Here is a 25,628-nt window from a genome sequence, read left to right on the forward strand (position 1 = left end):
CCGACCACGCCCACAAAACTGTAGCACGATTGTAATTTCACCTCAACTGTAAAATGCTGCGATATCACAAGTTCCCATTGGTGTATTTTTACCTGGTCCAGCGTGGTCTGCGACACCGAGTAGTCTTCGATGTTGAGTCTGTCCTGGTTGGCGAGCACCATTTGAAAGATCCTGGCCAGGGATGAGGAGGAGATCTTGTACTGCAGCGTGTTGTGGTGTTTCTCTCTCTGAATGCAGCCGGGGAAGGAGCTCTCCATGAAGGCTTCGGCCGGGTTCAGGTCCGGGACGCAGTCGGGCTTCGCCGCTCGGACCTTCAAAGTCACCACGTAGCCGTCCCCGAACCTATGAGCAGAAGATAAGAAAGAAAATGATGTTTGGTAAATGTAAAAACTGTGTAAATACAATGCATCAAGTTGTATTATTTATGAAGGGAAAGCATTTACTAAATAACTAAGGAATATATATTTTGTAGCTTTTATTTTTACACGTTTGGACAAATTCTCTGCTACTAAATGGCACATAATTGTAATTTAACAAAAGATTATTTAAATAACTACTACTACTAATAAAATTATTACTATGTCGACTTATCGTTCAATAAGTAAAAGCTGAAACAATATTTTTGGGCAAATTTTTTATCTTTCCTCAGCTCTAATGGGAATTTTTAGTTTTATTTTTTTGACTTAATTTACATTTAAGCTGTCGAGGGTCAATTCATTAACATCTACGACGTATTAAACTAACAAACAGCTTATTGCAGCTCATGTTTTTATATTAAATTGTTCCGAAAATGTATTATTATCCTGCTTTAGGGTTATTGTGCCAGTAGCATATCAAAATTATCGTTCATTGTGATATTCTTTCAAACAATCCAGTGCACTTCCAAACGTGTTAATGTAACCGCATTACTAGTCAGTAAATTCCATGTCTAATTATTTTAACAAGCAGCAAACACTAGCATGATTCAAATTGCTGTGGCCTACTTGTATTTGAGATGCTGGATCGTCCCCAAGCATTTGAAGGATCCGTTGACCATGATGGCCAAGCGGGTGCACAGCGCTTCGCATTCTTCCATGCTGCGAGATCAGACACAAAGGGGAAAAAAGAAAATAAACAGCTAAAATGACAGTATTCACAACCCGAGTCGACGGTACCTGTGTGAGGTGAGGACTACTGCTCTTTTGTCCTGAATCACGCTCACGATGGAGTTCCACAGAAAGCGTCGAGACAGTGGGTCCATTCCGGTCGTGGGCTCGTCCTAATGAAAATCAAACAAAATCTCAAATATAATAAGATAATGAGTGGCCAATATTGACAGAAATAAATACCGTATTTTCCGGACTATAAGTCGGGGTGCGAATTATACTTATATTTATACTTATACTCCGGAGCGACTTATATGTGATATTATTTGTTATTTTCACGCTTGCAACTACATTTCATACTCCAGTGCAACTTATATATGTTTTTTTCTTCTCTATTATGCATTTTTTGGCTATCTCTTATTTTGGGAATTACTCTAAAGACAAAATTGAGATTCAGACATTATGGCAATATTATGAAGAGTAAAATAAACCACAAAAGTGAAGAGATATCCCTTTATATCCTTGTTTCTTTGTTTTTTATCATAGACAAATTAAGGAAATTAATTTGACATTGTAATTTTCCTTATCTCCAACACACTTGTAATTAAGTCTTTTTCTGTGCATGGATCAGGCCTCACCAGCAGCACCAGGGCGGGGCAGCCGATCATGGCGATGGCTGTGGACAGTTTCCTCCTGTTGCCTCCGCTGTACGTCCCGGCAGTGCGACCCGCGTCCTCGGACAAACCCAACTTTTGGATGGCCCATTCAGCGACCTGTGCAAGTAATCACAACATAATAATAAAATAATGACTTGTACATAATACTGTCTTTTATGTTGTAGCTATATTATCTAGTAGTAATCACATATACATTTGTACAGATGGATCAACACGAAAATGCTCAAAATCTGAAACTTTTGAAGACTTAAACAAATCAAAACTCTCACATTGCCCTTCCATTATTTTCCGACATCCTCTCCTACCATGTTTCCCCATATATTATTAATATCTAATGCATTGCCACGGACAGTTTTTGTTTATAATCAAGGTTAATATATTTCGTTGGCAATGAAAAGGAAGCTGACAGCGATTCAGAGCAACAGACTGAGCCAACTTGATCCAACCAGAAAAAGATGGCCACAATTTACACTTAATGGAATAAAGTTTTATTACTAAACGCGATAGCAAAGATTTACTGCTATTTACCTAGTGGGAAAAAGGTTCAAAAAAGCAATAAATAAATAGTATAGTTAATTACAAGATAAACTATTATTGGGATGGGCGATATTTCATTTACAGTATTTTTTCCAAGTAAGCAATTTATACTGGAAAAATAATCCAAACTGATGATATTTGATTAGATTTTGTTATTTTTTTTTGCTGTTCTGAAGTCCGTGTCCTTCTCAGTTTATTCTCAGTGCTTCAGATTTGTCTTTTGAACAGAACAATGTGTAAAAATGGAAATACAGTAGAAGAGGCTAAGAATATGGCTGAACGTTTCCACAAATTGTTTTACATGAAGTGTTAATTGGTGATTTTTACTCCATTTTGAGATAGATTTGATGTAAATATTGGTATTGGCCACAGTAGCAAACCAAATATCAACTACAAAACGATCCAGCTTTAAAAATAACTGAAAGCTAAACAGTTCCGATACCATCACTCCCTCTTGCAGTACTCACTCTGCTGATCTCGCACTCGGGCACCCCTCTGAGGCGCGCGTACAGGTGAAGGTGCTCTCTGCCCGTCAACAGTTCATCCAGGGCGTCAAACTGCGGACAGTAGCCCATGTTCTGGTGCACGTCCAGGATGTTGGTCAATATACTGCGATTCCAACCACAAAACAGGCAGAAAAGTTGAGTTTCACCGTCATATTAGTAGAAATAAATGTATAGCAACTTCATATTTTGTATTTCCTGGTACTTTTAGTGTTTTGTAACTTGGTCCCATTGTTTATGTGTTTGTTTCTAATGTTTTTTGTGCAGTCTGAGCTCATTGTACATGTTTGTTTTTTTGTTAAAAGAGCCCACGCCTCACTTGTAGCCAGCAACGGATGCTTGTCCTGAGGTAACTTCGATGTCCCCCGTCAGCATTTTGAATGTGGTGGTCTTCCCTGCTCCGTTCACTCCCAGCAGACCAAAGCACTGTTAAGTATGGACAAGATAAGATAAGAGTTGTATTGATCTCACGGTGGAAAATGCATTTGTTAAGGCAGCTCTTAACACACAATATTGTAGATAGTAAGAAACATAATTATGTCCAAGATCAACAAAGTAAATGTGAAATAAATATATTCCATGAATCCTTATGTCACAAATAACTAGACAACAGCTTTAGTGAGGTGAAATATTCAGCTTCGAGGCCTCCTGTGTGGATGTGGGGCCCTTTGGCTGTGCACATTTTGCTTTATTCATGTGTACCGTGTCTTGCTTTGACTGTAAATACCTCTCCAGGCGAAACCGCGAGACACATTCTGTCAACAGCCGGGATTATTGTTCCAGTGTATGTCTACAACAATGGAAAAGCACATCCGTGAAAAACAAACTAACAGAAAAACTGAAATGTAAGATGAAGGAACCTTGTATACAACTATTGGTTCATAAGTTTTACCTTGGACAGGTCTTGTACGTGTAAAATGTCATGTGTTTTGTCACTTTTGTAAATTTTCTGCCTCTCTTCAGCCACATCCGCATCCTCATCCACAACGTGGTGTCGAGGGGAATTGGAGAGCCTGACGGAAAATAAACCGTGATCGTCTTGGCTATAAATGATATCAAATGTAAATCCCAATTTAAAAAAAATTATAAATAAAACATAATTGACTATTGTTATTATCTATTATCTTATATGGTATTTTGTAGTTAAATTCATATATATAGTATATTAATTAGGATGATTTATTAATGTGCACCAAGCATCTTTTCTGTTGAGGAGCCCGTGCTAAACGCTTGTCTCCATGGAGATGTTATTGCTGTACCTGCAATGTTAGACAGTATGGCGTCTTGTATTAAACGTAACCATCTCCACGGAGACAAGCAGGTGATGCCTCCAGGCCAAGATACACATTTGTACAGTTAGAAAGCAAGAGTTAAAGGTTTAATGTCATATACTGTGGAACATTCTAGGAAATGCAGTAACATCTCCATGGAGAAGCAGAAAAGGTACATTCTTAAACGCAATGGAGGCATTTATTCAAAGCAATATAACATACAACAATCTAGACCTGCAAACTAAAACACTCAAAATAAATCAAAGCTAGATCCATGTCATATTAACTACTGTTCCACGTGACTTACCAGTGATCCAAGAAGAAGCGATACTGGACCAATATATTTATAAAGAAGTAAATGAAGCCTTCAGCAGCCATACAAAACATGTTCTTGCCCAGGTAATTCCAGCTGTAAGGGTCTGGACTATGATCTTCCCCTAAAATCAAAACCACACAAATTAAGCCTCTCACATCTATATTAAAATGTACATTGCCTTATTTAGTATTAGACAAGATTGATTCAGACAGAGTTTACGACATTGTGGTTTCATTACCAAAGCGAGCGAAGACGTCCGTCACGGCCTGGTTCATCGCCATGTCGATGAGTCCACGGCCCAGACAGTAATGTGGGAACACGAGCAGCAGCGCTTTCAAGACCTGGTTCAACTTGTATAACGCCTAAACAAAGAGGACACGTGAGATGAAATGACTGAATAAAGAAAGAGAGAGAGAGATGTTCGTCACACCGTGTTGCTCTCAAACAGGTCCAGGATGAAAGTGATGGCGCTGCTGTTGATGCCGATGAAAAGGTTTATGCAGGAGAGAGAGACGTAGGCTGTGCTCGGGACGCTGAACAAATAGGACCAAGGGTACATCATGGGAGTGACCGACCATCTGGAAAAGAAAAGAGTTTAATTAGAGTGAGAGGAGTCAATGCACAAAGAACTGGGGCTTTTAATCGTGCGTAAAAGAGAGGGAAATGTAAAATAGGTTTAAAAGTGTCTAGCATCAAATCAAATTAATTCAATGACAGGTTTAAAGGTCAAATAATATATGTCTGGACTACATGGAGATATTGTTACTTTTTTGTGGAACGTTCTACAGTGTGGCATTCAACTTCAACGCATTTATCTAATATTATGTAGTTTTACTGTTGAAAAAGTATCTTGGAAAATGTGTATTCTTATAGGCAAAGCAAAGGCATCTCAATGGAGAGTGGGATTCAAACACAATTCACTAGTTTTATAAAAAATACATGAAATAAACTTTAAAATATAGTTGACATTGACTGAGTTTGTGATACGTACCCATACAGCATAAGAAGAGAGATTAGTGGCTGTAGATTTGTGGGTGACGTGTAGCACTTCTTATCAAAGTACTTGAATATTTCCACCACCATCAACGCAGTGACGGAGTAATTCAACTGGACAAAACAACACAGTTAGGCAACAGTCTCTGGCATCGGGAAAATTAAGAATTAACTCGACTATGGGAAAGGAAACAAGATCTTGGTCACTTTACTTTTTCCCTCTGGAAGTTTTATTTCAAAAAACAGCTCACAAATGAAGACACTGGTTATCTATTTATATTAACTGTTGTAAGCAATAATGTGGATTTCACAGTTTTATTCATGGTTTTAATAAGGATATAAATGAATGGTTTTAATTATTGTAAAATGGATGTTGCTTGCCTCCAAAATGTGTCATTTAACATATCTATTGTAACTTTTTTGTGTGGAAATCTGTCACGCTTGGATTGGTATTTATTCTGCTTTGCACAAATTCAGAAGGTTGCGGAGGCGTCGTACCACGTCCCAGAGGAAGTTGGCCGTCCAGTAAACCACGGGACTGACGCCGCTGACAAACTGCAGGTGCTTGGCATGGGTGACCCGCTCCTGGATGAGGTAGAGGACGAAGCTCGCGGGGACAAAGGACATGGCGAATATGACGCAGATCGCCACCACAGCGTCTACTGAGGTGCTCAAGCTGCGAGTCAGGACAGGGCAACGGTTAAACGAACAATAAAGTACTGTATATGAGGTAAACGTAAAGAAAATATAACATAACATTAACAGTAACAAGTTGATTTATTGAATGGTTTTGTGTTAAAATTGTGCTTGAATTATGTACAAAGGGTCGTAAATGTACTTATAACTGTGTTTACATTATTCTATGTAATCAGACAATACACTCAAAGGTGCACTACGTAACCTATCTGGGGAAGGCAGACCAGTCCTTCGCCTTTCCACAGATCTGACCTGTAACTTGGCATGGTGGAGTCACCTGCTTGAAAACAAATGCTATATTATATATCTATACCTGTTTTTGTGGATGCATAATTTGTTTTTCCCCAGTGCAGATACAGTATAAAATCAGCTCATAGGGTCAAAGTAAGACCCCAGTGTGCTGTCTGCATCGATTCACTGTTAGTATGCTAGTTCTTGTTTAACAGTGATGGCTAAACTCTGATAGCTGTGAAAAGCAAAGTTTGGACGGCTGCAAACTGTTTAAAATACCTGTGTTTCAGGTTTTTAAGACAGACAATCATGTGCAATCCCAAGAGTGAAGCCTTGTTTTAGTCTCTTATTTAGGGTTGTAAATACAGACCTGTATTTATATTTGTAAGAGCTAAAAAATGAATGTCTGCTCCAGTTTGGGCACAGGTGTCATGATATATGACACGACATCATTGAATATGAAAGTAACTTTGTATGTTTTGTTTTACTTTATTGGCCATATAACAGCACTTTTCATTATCATGGTTCTTTTGATCTGGACTATACACACTCTAAAATACATGCCCAAGAAAAGGTATATAACAAAGGCAACAGCACTATTAAAATAAAATGTTGAAAAAGAATCAACTATTTGTCAATTTCATACATAGTTGTTTGGGGAAAGATCTATGTATGAATGCATTTGTATCTGCATAATAATGTGCTATAAAAGTTAATACAAAAAGGTGCTGTCCCGGCGTGTAAACTTACACAGTGATCTCAGAGAGCTGCTCTTTGGTGAGGTTCAGAGGGTGGTTAATAGCAGTGATCCCATATTCAGCCAGAACATGGTTTTTGGGCAGGTTTACTCTGAGAATGGCATTGTTAGCCACATTCAAGAAGGAAACCATGGAGTGCCAGCCCTTATTGTTGTACCACACCTGCACAAAACATCACATCAGTGTACATTTACTTGCAAATAAATATAGTAATTGAAATATGTACCTTGATATTGTTTGGCGTCTCCATATACTTCAGAAATGTCCCTATATCTTTCAGAGATTGCCTGGCGTTTGGACCCTGCAAACATTTGACAGATAACGCAACGTCAACCACACAAATTAAGCTAAATACAGTTTAAAAAGGTTCAAATGTTTTACCCCTGTAACGTTTAGCAGTCGTCCCAGTTGAGAAGCCAAATCCTGGATGGTTTTGGGATCAACATCTAAAATAGGAAGTTGTCCGCCCACTGATATTCCTCCGTACCTGAACAAGCGTACGAAAGTCAAAATGAATGCGATTTAATGCTTTTTAACTGCTACAAAAAAGAAATGCATGAAACAAAATGTGACTTACCTTTGCTCATTCACCCAATACTTGCTCTTTAAGCTAAAAAAAAACATAAAAAATACAATTGATTTAGTACAATAACGGTTTTGACAAACTGTTGCACCAATGTTTTGTTAAAAATGATATTGTACTTTACTTGATAATGTATTGACCCAACAGTACCTGGTCTGGATGAGGCTTGGGTAGGTTTTCACCAAAAAGTCGGAGATGTTCCTGCCTGTTAGGTCCATCAGAACGTCTCCTGTCGACTGAATCCTCTAAAACATATGCAAAATATAACTGTTACTACCATTTAGACCTGTGTTACGGTCCCGCCATTTCAAAGACTGTTTTTCATTGGAGTTCAAAAAGCAAGAGCAGTTTGCAAATATCAAAATCCCTGCTTGAAATAGAAGGATAATTCAATGTGTATGGGTTTTAAAAGGGTCAAATAGATTACCCTCAGTTTTCTGTTTCCTGGCCATCTGTAACCACTTTCTTTCAATTATGATCAAATACAAGGAGATTAGAATGGTGAGTCAAAACTAAGCAGTGCTGGAAGAAGTTCTCAATTGTGTTACTTATATACAAGTACAGATACATGAGCAATATAATGCCACAAGTAAAAGTTTTGTTTATTGAAGTTAAAAAGTAAATGATTTTGCATCAACAGTAGCAACTGAATCTCATTTATCCGGTCATTTTTATTTATATTTTTTTGGTTTCTCGAGGGCTTGAACTGAGAAACTTTAGGGCGGGATATCACCATGAACTTAAAACGATAAACCCCAAAACATGAAAAGTACTTTTTATTTTTCAGTCTAGTTAAAAATGAAAAGAAAGTACAGATACTCGCTCTCAGATGTAGTAAAGTAAAAGTAAGAAAAAGTCTCCTTGGTAAAAATGTAGCACAGACACCTAAAGGTTTTACTCGAACACACTACTTTTACTTGTGTACTTTGTTACTTTCCGCTTGTATTAGAGACTGACCTGTGGAGGAGGCAGCCCGCCCGCTCCGTCGGGACACACCGGGAGCATGGTGAGTTTCTGGGCGGAGCTGCACTGACAGTCCGGGGAGGGTCTGAGCGAGTCCCACTGTGGCCCGTCCAGCATCTCGATGATCGCGGGGTTCACCAGAGGCATCTCCCACTCTGTTGTGATGTTGTTACATGGGAAATCTCTGAACACACAAACGGTAGAATAACACAATAATAAGTGTGAATTGAATCAGCAACGCCGTGTTTCCTTGTCTCCCACGTTTTCCCATCACATAAATACAATATATTTCCTTATTTTTCCTGATGTTAAGGTCCAAATACGTCCACTTCATTGCCACCACAGCAGCAAAACTAGCAGCCCCCTCTTCCTCTCCATCCACTCCACTTTACTGTTCAATTCACTTTTCATTATGGCTGTAACTAATGGTTATTTTAGCATAAAAAGTTGTTTTCTTTATTTTTTTAATAAGATTTGTTATTAAGAGAGAGCACATATTATACAGATACAATTCTTCTAAATGCATTCATACACAGGTCTTTCCCCACATTTTATGATTTATGATTTTATGAAATCCAGAAATAGTTGATTCTTTTTCGACATTTTAATTTAATAGTGCTGTTGCCTTTGTTGTAAAAATGTTTTGGGTTGTATTTTAGAGTCTGTATAGTCCAGATAACAAGAACGATGATCAAAAAACGATTATTTTACTGTATTTTCCGCACTATAAGGCGCACTGGATTATAAGGCGCATTAAGGCCGCAGTTATTTTATTACTTGGTTTACGGATTTTTAAATGAAATATATTGAACAGGAGGGCGAAATATAAATATAAATATAATTTCAATTTCAAAAGATTTTTTCTTCAGGGTTTTTCCAAAACGGACCACGTGAGGAAGAGAGGAGGAGGAGAGGAGGAGGAGAGGAGGAGGAGAGGAGGAGAGGAGGAGAGGAGGAGGAGAGGAGGAGAGGAGGAGAGGAGGAGGAGAGGGGGAGAGGAGGAGGAGAGGAGGAGGAGAGGAGGAGAGGAGGAGGAGAGGAGGAGGAGAGGAGGAGGAGAGGAGGAGAGGAGGAGAGGAGGAGGAGAGGGGGAGAGGAGGAGGAGAGGAGGAGAGGAGGAGGAGAGGAGGAGGAGAGGAGGAGAGGAGGAGAGGAGGAGGAGAGGGGGAGAGGAGGAGGAGAGGAGGAGGAGAGGAGGAGAGGAGGAGGAGAGGAGGAGGAGAGGGGGAGACGCGGCGCGCAGGAGCGTGTAACAATAGATTTAGCGTGTTTTGCATTGGTAAAATTGACGCTTCTTTTGCGTTGACGGCGGTACTTTATAAAAAAAAATGGTAATAATTTATTTTATTTATATTGTATAAATCAATAATCTAAGTGCGGCGGATCCGTAAACCAAGTAATAAAATAACTAAGGCCTAAGCACACAAAATTGCTTTGAGGTCAGTAGAATTGACGAGAATTCTACCAGAATTAATCCATATATGAGGCGTACTGGATTATAAATCGCTTTTTTAGAAAATGAAAGGCTTTTCAGTGTGCCTTATAGTGCGAAAAACATGGTAATAGTCGAGGAGTCACAATCATTCAAATGAATTGATCACTGCAGCTCTAGTTTGTTGGTGTCTATTTGATTTGATCATAGTGTGAACTAAAACACTACTTTAGAAGATAAACGACTCACTCAAGCGGTTCATCCAGCATGCAGCGAGTCCCGAAGCCCGGCTTGTCAAGCAACACTTCACCCAAATATCTCATCTTTGCATCCGTTGGCCGCTCATTACTGAAGACAACAAATACGTACATTCTAAGGAACAAAACATCTTTACAGTCGATGTTGTCCTCGTTTAGAGATACCTGAAAAACGTGTATTGTCTTCCATACATCCACGGGCTCAGCGACAAGCTTGGATACTCTCCAAACGGTGGGACGATGAACGTGAACGTCAAAGCCAGGAAGACAAAACTGGCCGGTAGCACAATCTTGGAAGAAAGTGTGTTGTCAGGTCCAACCCATTCCTCGACATTCTGTCTATCATTGCTTTATTGTTTTGCTTTTACCTGTGCGAAAACGTCTTTGTAGGACCTGGTTGCGTGGTGGAGTCGTTTGATGAGAAGAGCAAAGAACTGTTTGAGGATCAGACACGGCCCTCTGACCTGATACGACCCTCTGCCCTCGTTTCCGTCTGAGGGGAAACATGAGCCTGAGCCGTTTGAGTGCGCCGTCCCGTCCTTCTCTGAAATATGGCATGAATGAAGCAGAAATTTGACCATGAAAATGTATGAGAACCGTCAGTGGGTACAACTGAAACTAGTTTATGTGGAACTACGACGTTCCAAAAAGAGAATAATCCCAGTAAACTCTTTTAAACAGCACTAATGAATGAATAAATGAAAAGTTGTTTGTGTCTATAATGAATCATAGAAGTTATTTATTCAACCCTCTAAAGCCAAATGTACCCGCTTATGTAAAGAAAAGGCACGCACAATATAATTTGAGCTCTAAAAATATTGGTCCATCTTTAATTTATTGAAGTCGATATAGTAAGTGTAGTACTTTTACTTTGAAAAGAGTGTTTTTGACGTTAGACATTCATAAAACTCATGAGACGGACATAATATCGGGGAAGGAGAAAAGTATCGACTTGTACTGTCTGCATTAAGGCTATGAGCTGATTCACGTGATCTCCAAATAGTAACACATCATTTGCTGAAAAAATCGAATTAACTCATCAAAAGACTGCAGAAAATAGAGCCTGCAGTGGGATTTTTGGTAAGTTTCCAAGTTGTTTTCTGAGTGGAGACATAGATCTTTACACATGTGCTCAATGTTCTCTCCATGTGTGTCCCTGTACTCCACTTCCTGTTTGTTTTTAATACACATCACAAAGGCCATATGACTGAATAATTCTGATTAGGACTTGCTGCTGTACATCCAAAGCCTGTGTTTGTTGCTCTGATAGTCATTTCTGCCAAACGTGCACATAAACAAGCTTTTTGGATATAGACATATATAAAAAGAATAAAACTAGGTCTAGTACAGTATAAATGCACAAACAAGCATGCGTTATAAGCATTCAAGCGTGTATGGCACAGCAAATCTAAGTGTATGTAGGCCCAACTAATGCTCAATGCTTTTGAAAATTTTGGCTGCTCAAATAGCTTATGTTTCTACGACAGCAGCGCCCTGTAAGCATTTAGCTTTTTGCCTCTTTCACCTTGTGGCGCATCAACCTCTACTCCCATTCTGTCGAATCCGCAAAGACTAGCTCGAGAAATCTCCTGCAATGATCTCCAATCTGGGAGTCGGAGGGTGGCATAAAAAGGTCATCAATCCTGTGTTAAAAGACGGATGCGACGTGGCAACATTTTCATTACCTTGCATGCATTTCCTGTTGGTTGCATTCCCATCAGCAGTGACTTTTAGGAAAACCTAGCAGATGAAAACACATTATTTTTCTGTCAGGACACGAGATTAGCAGATGCTCTCATTAATCAAAGCAGCGGAGCAACCTTACGAAACAAAACCTAATTGCTTCAAAGGTGAACGCCAGCCAATGACTTTATGACAGATTGCCTCAGTTAATCTCTTGTTTTCCCTCGCGCCTACACCTGAAAATATTTGTTTTTGCAATGAAAATGAAATATCTGCCTGTGGAGTGATGCATTGCCTCGATTTACGGAATCCGGGGTCCATAACGTTTGCTTTAAGTGTGGCAAAGTTTATGGATGAGTCACGAAATGCACGCACCTCCTCCAGGGAAGTGTCCGACACGCCGAAGCTGCTGAGTCCGATGTCCGTGAGGGTTTCCTCCAGCTCTCTGAACAGACTGGCGTAAGCTCGAGGCTGGAAGTCGCGGTTCGGGAGCAGAAAGGTCACCTCCTGACCGATGGCTTCGATCAAACGGGCCTGTGGTACGTGATGATGCACCAGAGCAGTGATTCTGTCTACGTTACCTGGAGGACAGAGGTGTTTAAAGGTGCATTACGTAACCTCTCTTTTGGGTTTGCCACCAGCTCGACTCCAGAGAGATGTTCTGGTCTCACCCAGTGTTTTAAGGTCATTTTGAGCAATAAAAACAGCTGTAATTGAGTACATTTCAGGCAAAGGGACAACATCTCCATGAAGACAAGCAGGTGAGGGCCCCTTCATCAGAAAAGTTACACAGTACAACTATATTAACAGAAAAACAAAAGGTCAAAAAATGAGGGACACAAACCTCAAGAGACTAAGCTACAGTGGTAAATCTTTACAGGAATATGCATTTATTTACATACATAACTCTACAGCATAATTGCTACAAATATAAACTACAATGTTGAATTTATAAAGTTTTAAATGAAAATATTTTTTAAAGTTTTCTAATCATTTCTTAATTTTTTTTTAATTATAAATTCACTCTTATTTCCGTTAGTTTTATTGCTTTAAATGTGGTTTAGTGGAGTTAAATCAAGCTTTATCTATATGATATGCTTGTTTATTTTATTATATTATAGGTTATATTTGTATTGTATTTTATTGAGCTGCACTTTGGAAACACTTTTAGTTTATGAAATGTGCTATATATAAATAACATGTATTGTATTTTTCTACCAAGTGAAACCTATTCTGTTTTTGAATATATAATTACTTGACTATTCTGTTACATTTTCTATGCAGACGAGTGACAAGGGAAAGTATTATTACAGTTTAACTAATCCATATTAATTAAGCGTTTATGACATGCAGTGAGATGTGCCTCACCGTCCATCTGTCGCTCTGGAGCTGCTCTCTCTTCCTGAGTCGCTTTAAACTTGGAACACTTGGAGCATTTACAGGCGCAGTCCTTTGTGCACTCACAGCCGGCCTGCAGACAAAAACATTTACTCCATTTTTTGAATTGTCATGTGCTAAACTAAAATGGCTTGACTACAGCTGCGTCAATGTGCCGATATGTTAGGTTCTGTCTAAAATGTATCTCAAAATGTAGTTTTTGAGTCGTTGTTAATGATGAATAACCCAGTTTCATTTGAGTTTTTGCTTATTGAGTTGTCAAAACTGAAAAGTAGTTGTTAATATTGCAAGGTTCTTTTTGGGAAATTCATCTTCTGTAATAAAGACACCTCCAGCTTGGTCCTTGTTGAACCACATGAAGACTTGAAAGAACATTACCACCACAATGTTGTTCATGTTTTATGTGTCCTCAGACATCTTTGAGAGGCTTTTCCTGCTCTTTACAACTCTCTGGCTACTTTAAAGAGGACATATTATGCTTTTTGGGGGGTATTTTGTTCAATGTAAACCACAATATTGATAGAAAATGGCCTCTTCTTTAGTGGCATCTCACTGTATGAACCAGCTTTTTCTTTTGTCTGCTTTTATTATTGAAAAATGACTATGTGACATGTCTTTAATCTGACATGTTTGAAGAGATGGGTGAAAAAAATCAAATGCCAGACATCACAGGATTACTCAAACATGCATGAATGAATACAGCGGTAATCTAATGATGAGGGAACACCGTTAGAAGCTTATAAATGTTGACAATATGTGCGTTATTTCTGCAGGACGCACCTTGGGAACTTCGTGCTTTATCTTTCGCACAAGCGTGAGGTAAAATCCCGCTCCGAAACAGTTCTTGAGGAAAATGGGAGAACCGCAGCAGAAGAGACGGCCCTGAGAGATGATGGCCACTCGGTCACTCAGCAGGTCAGCCTCATCCATGTGGTGCGTCGACATGATCACGGTACGATCTGGAACGTGACAAAACAATCATATATTAACACATTATCACTATAAGGCCGTGGCTTGATTGGAAAGTTGTGCAAGAATGACTGTCAAAGGTAAAGATGCGTGGAAAAAATAATTCAATATGATAAGAAATTGTGAAAAATGAGTACAATAAATTTTAAACAAATGGAAAACGAATTAAAAACTCACTAAAATTTTAAATCTTTAGTTTTAAAAATGTAATCTATTATGGGTATTGAGCAAAATGAGGAAAATGCACTTTATAGACTTTATAGACACATTATAGACACATCCGTCCAGCAGGTGTTGATCAAACTAAATAATTCAAAAATTCAAACAAATAATAATGTAAAAGTTAAGAATAGTTTGGAGGACCTTTGTTGGTTATGAGTATTAGGTATTTCACCCTGGAGAGACTCAGGAAACAGGAAGAAGCCTTTCGAAAGCTTTATTGAATGTGTTATTTGGAGCTCAGACCCCGGCAGAAGACATTGCGATGATGAGAGACAGGTTAGATCAAGGGTGGGCAATTATTTGTCCTCCGAGGGCCATATTCGAATCCAGGCAAGTGGCGGAGGGGCGGCCCACGATCATTGGTGTAACAAGTTCTTATAGTTCTAATCAATTTTCTGTCAAATATAGGCTATTGAATCTATTATTTCTTTCATTTCATGTCATCTTTATTAAGGATACAAGTGCAGAGACATGTTACACAGCTAAGACTGTTAAAAAATAGAAACTAAACTCCTGCCAGTGGCCGGATTAAAACATGCCGAGGGCCGCATCTTGCCCCTTGGGCCACAAATGCCCAGGTCTGGGTTAGATGTATGTTAGGGGTACGCTGGGGGACGCCGAGGAGGGTGGAGGGGGTGATGCGTGTATGAGAAGGAGATCCATAGTATTAGGTAAAACATAATAACGCAGTTATATACAGACATTAGCAGAACTGTTGGGAACATGTTGTACTGCAAATTATAAAAGTGAAATGTTCTTCAGTCATTGGCCAGCAGGTGACAGTGTTACCTGCACGATACTTGAGCAGCAGGTCCCAAATGGAGCGCCTGGAGTAAGGGTCGACCCCTGATGTGGGCTCATCCAAAATCACAACTTTGGCACCTCCCACAAAGGCCAAGGCCACCGACAGCTTCCTCTGCATCCCGCCTGGAGCACCACAGCATAACATTTAATGACATTTACACATTTGACCAACGAAAGAAAACGTGTGTCCACTGACCTGAGAGGTTTTGGGTGAGTTCATCTCTCTTGTGGGGCAAACCAATGTCCTGAAGCATGTTCTCTACCTCCTCTTCAGCTTCTGCGATGGGACGTCCTTTCAACAGCGCGTAGAAGAGGATATGCTCTGCTACAGTCATGCTGAGGACAAAAGAAAGAAAGAATATACTGTATTAAAGCTGTAAATATGTAGTTTAAAGATGATGAGCATAAATGAAATGGACAAAATGGGGAATCAATAGAACTACCTGTTATGTTTTCCCATAATATACATTTGTTTAGCGGTGCATATGACCTTCACTCCTCTATTTAAAGTACATTTTAACTATTGTTCTTGTGTTTATTTGTTTGTATTTCAATTTTAATGCATTTGATCTGGTTCTGTAAAGCACGTTTAATTACTTTTTGTACTAATTGTGCTCTACAAATAAACGTTTTATGGTTTTATGGGACATGCCAGCTGTCGAATGAAATTAAAGGTGACACGTGACACAAGGCGGTCACAATCACACATTTGCAGCACCTTAAAGCACTACACCACATACACAGATAAAGCTGATAATTGTGTGTATTCCTTGAGTCTACATGAGTTACAGATTACAGCAAAATGCGTATCTAGCATGTAAACTACAGTAATCGTGTTTATTAGACACTGACACAAGCAATAAAGATAAGTGGCCCTTTTACGCAGATGTGCAGCTTAAAAAATGCTATGACGTAGAAGAGAGGGACAGATTTTTTCCAGTTACTATTAGAAGCTAGACGGCATTTAATGAGCAAGCTTTTATAACGGTTTATATGTTGTATTTGCTTTTAAAACATTCCAAGACAAGAAGATAACATGTCATTTTTTCCCATTTAAGGCTCATTCTGTCTTAAATTGTCTAAACTAGGTAATAATCATTTTGATCTGACAGGAGCGTATACTATTCGCAGGCCCTCAAGAAGAAATCCCACATAAATATCATACTTTATCATGAATCGACATGTTTTGGTGAGTGTTTGTTGGGAAGCACATACTACTGAAAAAGGATGTTGTGTTGGGGGCACATTCCCAGAGACAGGCGGATCGCGTCCATGTCGGAGCAGATGTCCTTGCCATATATGGTCGCTGTTCCTGAAGTCGGGGGGAACATCCCGGTCAAAATAGACCTGGGAGAAATAAACAAACGGGAGAAATGCAGCGATCAGGGGCCTGTGATAGCGCGACTCTGGGTGGTTTTTCAGGCTGATGGGACGTACATGGTGGTAGTCTTCCCCGCTCCGTTTTGGCCCAGGAAAGCGGTGATCTGGCCCTCGTAAAAGTTGATGCTGAGGCCGTCCACTGCGGGTCTGTAGCTACTGCCGAAGACTTTGACAAGATTGCGGATACAGACGCCCTTCTGCAAATTGGCTGGCTCTGCTTCGAAATACTGTTGACCTGCACACAGCAAAACGAATGTGCTTTAGGTATTGTGCGGAAGTTTTGTGAGGGGAAAACTGATAAGAACTTGGAGGGCAGAGAAAGGAAATGGTACTGATTCATAATGCCTAAGAATCTATTCAAATCAATCTTTGTTCTGTTTTGTGAGAGAGAGTTATTGCAAAATAGTGAAAAATCGAATCAGTGATCTGGATCCTTTTCAAGATGAATTGTTTGCTCCCATTGTTGACCTTTCCTAAAAGAATTTCTCCATTTTGTTTTCGCACCTCAATCCAGCTGGTCGAGCAATTCAAGGTTAAGTAGATGCACAACAACAAGGAATTTACAAAGAAGTTACTCATTTCTTATGTAGAGTAATTTTGACCAGTTTAAATTTAGATTCACAAAGTAGTAGTTGAGATATTCACATGGATATGTTTAAAGCTTCTAAACCCAACTTTAAGTCAGATCACTGCACGCAGTCTGCAATCAACTGTAAAACATTTGATTGAATCAGTAATAAAGAACCATGTGCGTCTTTATGAAATGCTTTGGGATGAGAGCGGATTGAAGGAACGTTAGTGGTGCCTGCGATGTGCCAGAGGGTTTGTGAGAGCGAGGGACGACCTGGATACCTCCTACACAAATAACCCGGTTATAATCAGGTTTTTAGGTATCCTGGTTTTGTGTGTGTCAACGTAAACACCATATCCAGATTTCAATAACCCGGTTATGACAGCATCCCAGTTATGAGAAACCAGGTTATTCTCACTGGGATATTCTGATACACATTTGGCAGGAGCAGCTCATTTCTCAAAAGGACTCAAACACTTCTACCTTTTTTGTATTATTTCATCATTATAAAAAAGTTGTTACTGTACGATACAGCCATCTTTTAACAGCAAACTAACTTCTGTGGCGGTCTGTGTTGCTCTCAGACTGAACTGTGGAACTTAGACGTATTTTTCCAGTTAAAAATGTCTTTTCCTGAAGTAATGACGGTACTTTATAGTCTCATGCTCTGGTTTGAATGTATCTTCTCACTGCCAGCTAAAAACCTGTGCTAAAACGCCAAAAAAGTTTGCAAAATTGCCAACAGGTTTAGGTCCTTGCCATAGCTGTGCCATTGTTGCCATAGTCACAACTCTAAATATCCAGAATATTCAGAAGCTGTATGTAAACAGGGATATGAGCTGATCTGAGCGCATGTGAACACAATATCCAGAATACTGTCGTACCCGGGATATTCGTGCACATAAACGCGCTCAATATATTCCATTCTAGAATAATATATACTGCAATCATCTTCTTTTCTCGCCCTTTAGATATACACGCTGCTCCACTGAGCTTAGAGGAGGAAATGGCTGGTGACATTATGAGATCAGAAGTCAGGAATGTGCCCAGTGTAAAGAAGCCATCACATATTAACCAGGCAGGGACATGAGAAACCGCAAATGTGTGTGTTCCCATTTAGAAAGCGAGTGCAAACACAGAGCAGGACATAAGCTCAGGTACAATCGACTTACCCTCTGTTTCCGCACTCTCTTTGCCTTCTCTTTGGGTCTCGATGCCCGGCTGCTGGTGCTCGCACGAAGTCGTCTCCTCCATGGTTTTCTCAGGCTGGAGCTCCTTGTTTGCGCCATTGTCAAAGCTCTGTTTTGTTGTTCCTTTTTCTACAATGAACAGATTTGTGGAGCATGTATATCATTTAAAGTTAAGCGACTCGTTGTTGGTATTTTCGATGAGTGAATGCGCGTCAAATGTACCTGGTGCTGGTGCCACAGAGTTGAACCAGTAATGAGGGCGCAGAGGGAAATAAAAGGGTTGGCTGATACCGTATTGTCCTGCAAAACAGCGTTCAGTCAGTTCAGTTAATACAAAGAAAAAAAAGGTTGAATTAAACTAAAACTTCAATTCAAAATGCAAACTTTTCCACAATCAATGGACAGTGAATTTGAAATTGATTGCGATTCAAATAACATCACAATCTTATAGAATTGTCAAAAGCATCGATTCTAAATATTGTATTGAAACTTGATTTATTTATTTTATTTAAATATAATAGGGGGGAATAGGGCTTTTCAGAATAGATTTAGAACGGTAGAACTGTAGAAAATAATATTCTATTGTCCGCCGCAAAAGGTTTTTACAATAACAGTGGAATCTGACGTTATTGCATTCCAAAATCATAATACAACTGATCGTTTTATGTACTGCTTGGTTATATATGTATATTCTGAGCATAAATATAAAGTTATTTGCATGACTGACCCGGGAAGACATTGTCCAGGTACCAGGCCAGGACTCCATAGAGCACAGAGTCCAGAGCCATCATGCAGATGGAGTTGAGGAAGGAGAACTCGTCCCCTTCCAGAGGACTGGTCTGAATATTGTCCCACTGCAGTCCCAGACCCTGCTCCTCGTACCGGGACAAGTATTCTGTGCCAAAGCCGAACGCAACCTGGGACAGCAGACTCTGAAAGGAAAAGAATACCATCTATGTGCTAATGTGAAGCAATATACACAACTAGGGGCGATTTGTATCAAGTATAGTCCTATCAGTGACATGTTGCATTAGAAAAGTGCAATTAAACTGAAACATAATGCCAAAACGCAAGGTCTACATTATATCTGGCATATTTATTATAATTTATAGCATTAATGGCAGTGATGAACTCCTGATATTCTCTGCTACGTCAGGCGTTTGCAAACTTTTCAGGCCGGTACCCCAAAAATAAAGTTTAATATAAACTCTGACTGAAAAATTAAATCAACACTAAATGTAACGTGTAAAACTCAAATGCAGGTTCAGTTGTTGTTATTTTAGCAGTTTATAGTCTTATTTGATCTAATTCCACCAAGTACAGTTTTGATGACTTTAGTGGAAGAAACTTGACCTTTTTTGTGTGTTATATTACTAATTATAAGGCTTTATGTTCAAGAGAACCTATATTGAAAGCCATTTTATTTGTTTTTAATAGGACAAAATAAAAACAGAAATCTATGAGGAAAACATCGCGATTGGTATTTTTTTCTGTTCATATGACAACTTTTTACTATATTTGATCCATGTTGTGATTTGTTTCCATTTATTTTGCTTGGAAATATCTGTATATTGAAGATCCCCATGAGACCAGGAGCTGAAATACACGCTATAATGTATAATAAATAATGATAATTGCATACTGCTGGTGTGGATATGGCTGAGACAATGCGGCGACACCCACCACGAGTAATTTCATGTCTTTGGTGATGCGCTCTTGCCAGGCGAAACAGAAGATGTGGGGCAGGTACAGGGTGAAGTAGACGATGCCGCAGCAGGCCGCGGCCACGTTGGCCTGGTTGAAGAAAACACTGAGGAGGAAACACTGCATGATGGTTGCCGTGGTAAATGTGAGCAGAAAGAGGAAGAGGATGATGGGGTTGCTGTAGTTCAACACTCTGCCTCCCTGTAATGAAGAGCGGCAGCTGTTACAATAATCCACCACAAGAGGGCGCAATACTCTGCTTCAATCACAGGGTTTTTAGGCCTTTTCACACCAAGTATCATCTCAAAATGAATGAAAATAACAATGAGAAAATACAAAAATAAAAACTAGCATAAATAAAAGATCTTTATCTAAAAAAAATCTGCTAAAGTTCAAGACATTTGGGAACACTTCAGTTTAGGGACTGCAAATGAATGGCTAGCTAAAAGTAAATGGCCTAATGGCTTAATTAGATGTTTGTTAGTATTTATAAAGTACTTACTAATGTTTCTGTCTGTCTGGTCACAATTAGTCACTATTCTTTCCCCAATAACATTATTAATTACCTTTCATTAGCGTTATTAGGAATGAATACTATACTGTACATACATTACTATCTTAATATAATGAGAGATTTAGAAATACAAAGTAAAAGCTGAAAAAACATGTACTAGAATGCAATTACAATTTAGTTAGCAGTATACTTATATGTGGTCCCTAAACTAACCCAGATTAAAGATTAACGATTTTGTACATGCTCCCCGACAAATAAAGACTAAACTAAACTAAACTAATCAGAAAGGGACTAAAATGATCAACCAAGCTCACATTCAAACTCATTCACTAAAAGTTAAGAACGACTTAAATTACTTTTCTGTGTTGCAACATTTTAAATTAAAGAGCTTAATTTTCAACTGAATTTCCCCGAACTGTGAATTACATGAACATTTATTTTTGCTGGACCGTTCTGTAAAAGAGTTCTTCTCAGTATCACTAAAACCACACTTTGAGACCCTCTGGCTGCTAATTGTCTGTTACAGTAAAGTTGTGAATCATTGACAAGGACATTCCTGAAAACCCATTCATAGAACAACAGTGATGTCATGTTGTCCCTGCTTCAGTCACTGAAGTGATTTATTTCTATGCAAATAAATTGAGATAGGCCCTGCAGTAAAATATTTATAGATGTTCTCATTACAACAGGAAATCAATGAGGCTGTAATAATTAGCACGACATAACGAGTTTGTGTCCCTGAGGTATAGCTAATAATAATCACTGTTACATAAGGCTTGGACAATTGTTTATTCTGTTATTTCATCTGTGCAAATGTTTTAACATCCTTGTTGACTAATGCACTTTAAACTCAGTCTTGTTGCTGCTTTAGTCCTGTTTTAGCTTTGGTAAAGAATTAAAGAGATCAGCTTAATCATGCCTTGTCCTGGTTTAGTCCAGGTTTAGAAGGGTTTAGTCCTCCTTTAGTCCAGGTTTAGAAGGGTTTAGTCCCACTTTAGGCCTAGTTTAGAAGGGTTTAGTCCTTCTTTAGGCCTGGTTTAGAAGGGTTTAGTCCCACTTTAGGCCTGGTTTAGAAGGGTTTAGTCCTCCTTTAGTCCAGGTTTAGAAGGGTTTAGTCCTCCTTTAGGCCTGGTTTAGAAGGGTTTAGTCCTCCTTTAGTCCTGGTTTAGAAGGGTTTAGTCCTCCTTTAGTCCAGGTTTAGAAGGGTTTAGTCCTCCTTTAGGCCTGGTTTAGAAGGGTTTAGTCCCACTTTAGGCCTGGTTTAGAAGGGTTTAGTCCTCCTTTAGTCCAGGTTTAGAAGGGTTTAGTCCTCCTTTAGTCCAGGTTTAGAAGGGTTTAGTCCTCCTTTAGGCCTGGTTTAGAAGGGTTTAGTCCCACTTTAGGCCTGGTTTAGAAGGGTTTAGTCCTCCTTTAGGCCTGGTTTAGAAGGGTTTAGTCCTCCTTTAGTCCAGGTTTAGAAGGGTTTAGTCCTCCTTTAGGCCTGGTTTAGAAGGGTTTAGTCCTCCTTTAGTCCAGGTTTAGAAGGGTTTAGTCCTCCTTTAGGCCTGGTTTAGAAGGGTTTAGTCCTCCTTTAGTCCTGGTTTAGAAGGGTTTAGTCCTCCTTTAGTCCAGGTTTAGAAGGGTTTAGTCCTTCTTTAGTCCAGGTTTAGAAGGGTTTAGTCCTCCTTTAGGCCTGGTTTAGAAGGGTTTAGTCCTCCTTTAGGCCTGGTTTAGAAGGGTTTAGTCCCACTTTAGGCCTGGTTTAGAAGGGTTTAGTCCTCCTTTAGGCCTGGTTTAGAAGGGTTTAGTCCCACTTTAGGCCTAGTTTAGAAGGGTTTAGTCCTCCTTTAGGCCTAGTTTAGAAGGGTTTAGTCCTCCTTTAGTCCAGGTTTAGAAGGGTTTAGTCCTCCTTTAGGCCTGGTTTAGAAGGGTTTAGTCCTCCTTTAGGCCTGGTTTAGAAGGGTTTAGTCCCACTTTAGGCCTGGTTTAGAAGGGTTTAGTCCTCCTTTAGGCCTGGTTTAGAAGGGTTTAGTCCCACTTTAGGCCTAGTTTAGAAGGGTTTAGTCCTCCTTTAGGCCTAGTTTAGAAGGGTTTAGTCCTCCTTTAGGCCTGGTTTAGAAGGGTTTAGTCCTCCTTTAGTCGGGTTTAGTCCTCCTTTAGGCCTGGTTTAGAAGGGTTTAGTCCTCCTTTAGTCCAGGTTTAGTCCTCCTTTAGGCCTGGTTTAGAAGGGTTTAGTCCTCCTTTAGTCCAGGTTTAGAAGGGTTTAGTCCTCCTTTAGTCCAGGTTTAGAAGGGTTTAGTCCTCCTTTAGGCCTGGTTTAGAAGGGTTTAGTCCTCCTTTAGTCCAGGTTTAGAAGGGTTTAGTCCTCCTTTAGTCCAGGTTTAGAAGGGTTTAGTCCTCCTTTAGGCCTGGTTTAGAAGGGTTTAGTCCTCCTTTAGTCCAGGTTTAGAAGGGTTTAGTCCTCCTTTAGTCCAGGTTTAGAAGGGTTTAGTCCTCCTTTAGGCCTGGTTTAGAAGGGTTTAGTCCTCCTTTAGTCCAGGTTTAGAAGGGTTTAGTCCTCCTTTAGGCCTGGTTTAGAAGGGTTTAGTCCTCCTTTAGTCCAGGTTTAGAAGGGTTTAGTCCTCCTTTAGGCCTGGTTTAGAAGGGTTTAGTCCTCCTTTAGTCCAGGTTTAGAAGGGTTTAGTCCTCCTTTAGGCCTGGTTTAGCCTATTTTAATGTTAGGTTTGCCACTTTTAGACCAAATTTACCATTCTTGGGTCTGAGTAGAGTATTATAATCTTCAACATGGACCTCACTGTAGGCAACAAATAGGCTTTCATGTGGAAACTATAAAATTGTCCAATCTGCTCCTAATTTATTATTATTTAATCCACTTACAGCCACAGATTTCAATGTAACATTGTAACTTCAAAGACCATTTCTTAAAATGCATTTTTATCCCGTGTGGACATAAAGATCACCACATAAAGTAGCACCAACACTCACCAAACGTTTTAATATTATACCTAACAAGATTTTGACAGAATGTACTTAAGGATTTGATTTATCGAATTCAAAGCCTGATTTTTCATAAAGCTTTAGGTTAAAAAAATCAAAGCAATATTAGAATGTTTACGCCAGATCTAGTTTATTCAAAAACAAAATATCCAAACTCTATCTACCTAATGTGTCAACAAAATGAATCTGCCTGCCTGCCTGCCTGCCTGCGCGCGTGCGTGTTCATGTGTGTTCGTGTATGTGTGTGTGTGTGTGTGCGTGTGCGCGTGTGTGTGTGTCTGTGCGTGCGTGTGTGTCTGTGCGTGCGTGCGTGTGCGTGTTCATGTGTGTGTGCGTGCGTGTTCATGTGTGTGTGCGTGTGCGTGCGTGTTCATGTGTGTGTGTGTGTGCGTGTGCGGTGTGTGTGTGTGTCTGTGTGTGTGTGTGTGTCTGTGCGTGCGTGCGTCTGCGTGTTCATGTGTGTGTGCGTGTGCGTGCGTGTTCATGTGTGTGTGCGTGTGCGTGCATGTTCATGTGTGTGTGCGTGTGCGTGCGTGTTCATGTGTGTGTGCGTGTGCGTGCGTGTTCATGTGTGTGTGCGTGTTCATGTGTGTGTGCGTGTGTGTGTCTGTGCGTGCGTGTGTGCGTGTGCGTGCGTGTTCATGTGTGTGTGCGTGTGCGCGTGTGTGTGTGTGTCTGTGTGTGTGTGTGTGTGTGTGTGTGTGTCTGTGTGTGTGTCTGTGCGTGCGTGCGTGTGCGTGTTCATGTGTGTGTGCGTGTGCGTGTTCATGTGTGTGTGCGTGTGCGTGCGTGTTCATGTGTGTGTGCGTGTGCGTGCATGTTCATGTGTGTGTGCGTGTGCGTGCGTGTTCATGTGTGTGTGCGTGTGCGTGCGTGTTCATGTGTGTGTGCGTGTTCATGTGTGTGTGCGTGTGTGTGTCTGTGCGTGCGTGTGTGCGTGTGCGTGCGTGTTCATGTGTGTGTGCGTGTGCGCGTGTGTGTGTGTGTCTGTGTGTGTGTGTGTGTGTGTGTGTGTGTCTGTGTGTGTGTCTGTGCGTGCGTGCGTGTGCGTGTTCATGTGTGTGTGCGTGTGCGTGTTCATGTGTGTGTGCGTGTGCGTGCGTGTTCATGTGTGTGTGCGTGCGTGTTCATGTGTGTGTGCGTGCGTGTTCATGTGTGTGTGCGTGCGTGTTCATGTGTGTGTGCGTGTGCGTGCGTGTTCATGTGTGTGTGCGTGTGTGTGTCTGTGCGTGCGTGCGTGTGTGTGTGTGTGTGTGTGTGTGTGTCTGTGCGTGCGTGCGTGCGTGTGTGTGTGTACATTCATATCTCTCACCATGATGATAGCAGTGAGCAGAGCCGTGCTGGTGCCCATCATGAGGAAACTGTCGATGAACCACGTGGACCAGATGACACTGTTTGTGACGCCCGCGGCCTTCAGCGTCTCCTTCAGCCTGAGCTCCTTCTCCAAGACGATACTTTTAACCATCATGGACACAGAGTAGACCCAGGCCAGCACCATGAAGACCGGGAAACAGCGATTCAGCGTCAGCATGAACCTGGACAGGATTCAAGTCATGATTCATCCACATGTGTTGACTTTAATACTGAATCATGTTTTGATTGAATGAGACTACCGCAGGCTATGTCTAAAGAAAGCAATCGCAATATAGCATTGATTGAAATGTGTTAAAATGTCTCTGTTTCTCGAAATGACATGACATGCAGAGTTAGCCGATTCATTTTTGCAAAACTGATCAGTAGAACAACCATCTCATGTCTACCACGCCATTGTAACCGTCACAGCAGGGGATTCTCAAGAGTTAGAGATTATAGAGAACGCTTCTGTGACTGTGGATGAGGAAGAACCAGCTCAGTCTGTAATGCAAGCTGAAGACTACACTGCAATGAGAAATACCAATGATACAAGACACTTTAG

General features: G+C 40.3%; 1 protein-coding gene across 2 annotated transcripts in view; it reads right to left on the bottom strand.

Annotated features, from left to right (window-relative positions):
* Positions 1 to 25,628, bottom strand: part of LOC140364429 (retinal-specific phospholipid-transporting ATPase ABCA4-like) — a 55,086-nt gene that overhangs the window by 1,103 nt on the left and 28,355 nt on the right. Inside the window, exons 15-50 of one of the 2 annotated variants that reach the window (XM_072450557.1) lie at positions 25,026 to 25,248; positions 20,203 to 20,424; positions 19,247 to 19,451; positions 18,742 to 18,819; positions 18,502 to 18,648; positions 16,816 to 16,993; positions 16,594 to 16,725; positions 15,575 to 15,714; positions 15,364 to 15,501; positions 14,164 to 14,342; positions 13,354 to 13,456; positions 12,361 to 12,566; positions 11,988 to 12,042; positions 11,828 to 11,908; positions 10,671 to 10,846; positions 10,468 to 10,592; positions 10,295 to 10,393; positions 8,608 to 8,797; positions 7,801 to 7,895; positions 7,645 to 7,677; positions 7,449 to 7,554; positions 7,294 to 7,368; positions 7,060 to 7,229; positions 5,881 to 6,058; positions 5,381 to 5,496; positions 4,820 to 4,967; positions 4,628 to 4,751; positions 4,381 to 4,510; positions 3,695 to 3,815; positions 3,530 to 3,592; positions 3,122 to 3,228; positions 2,767 to 2,908; positions 1,724 to 1,858; positions 1,155 to 1,258; positions 984 to 1,076; positions 93 to 342 (exon numbers count right to left, since the gene is read on the bottom strand). In XM_072450557.1, coding sequence (XP_072306658.1) covers positions 93 to 342; positions 984 to 1,076; positions 1,155 to 1,258; positions 1,724 to 1,858; positions 2,767 to 2,908; positions 3,122 to 3,228; positions 3,530 to 3,592; positions 3,695 to 3,815; positions 4,381 to 4,510; positions 4,628 to 4,751; positions 4,820 to 4,967; positions 5,381 to 5,496; positions 5,881 to 6,058; positions 7,060 to 7,229; positions 7,294 to 7,368; positions 7,449 to 7,554; positions 7,645 to 7,677; positions 7,801 to 7,895; positions 8,608 to 8,797; positions 10,295 to 10,393; positions 10,468 to 10,592; positions 10,671 to 10,846; positions 11,828 to 11,908; positions 11,988 to 12,042; positions 12,361 to 12,566; positions 13,354 to 13,456; positions 14,164 to 14,342; positions 15,364 to 15,501; positions 15,575 to 15,714; positions 16,594 to 16,725; positions 16,816 to 16,993; positions 18,502 to 18,648; positions 18,742 to 18,819; positions 19,247 to 19,451; positions 20,203 to 20,424; positions 25,026 to 25,248 — 4,867 coding nt within the window. The remainder of the gene's footprint in view (positions 1 to 92; positions 343 to 983; positions 1,077 to 1,154; positions 1,259 to 1,723; positions 1,859 to 2,766; positions 2,909 to 3,121; positions 3,229 to 3,529; positions 3,593 to 3,694; positions 3,816 to 4,380; positions 4,511 to 4,627; positions 4,752 to 4,819; positions 4,968 to 5,380; positions 5,497 to 5,880; positions 6,059 to 7,059; positions 7,230 to 7,293; positions 7,369 to 7,448; positions 7,555 to 7,644; positions 7,678 to 7,800; positions 7,896 to 8,607; positions 8,798 to 10,294; positions 10,394 to 10,467; positions 10,593 to 10,670; positions 10,847 to 11,827; positions 11,909 to 11,987; positions 12,043 to 12,360; positions 12,567 to 13,353; positions 13,457 to 14,163; positions 14,343 to 15,363; positions 15,502 to 15,574; positions 15,715 to 16,593; positions 16,726 to 16,815; positions 16,994 to 18,501; positions 18,649 to 18,741; positions 18,820 to 19,246; positions 19,452 to 20,202; positions 20,425 to 25,025; positions 25,249 to 25,628) is intronic. The other variant, XM_072450558.1, reaches the window with a different exon arrangement.

This window comes from Eucyclogobius newberryi, unplaced genomic scaffold (assembly GCF_026437365.1).
Source record: "Eucyclogobius newberryi isolate DKJ021-1_F unplaced genomic scaffold, fEucNew1.0.hap1 SCAF_18, whole genome shotgun sequence".
NCBI lineage: Eukaryota > Metazoa > Chordata > Actinopteri > Gobiiformes > Gobiidae > Eucyclogobius > Eucyclogobius newberryi.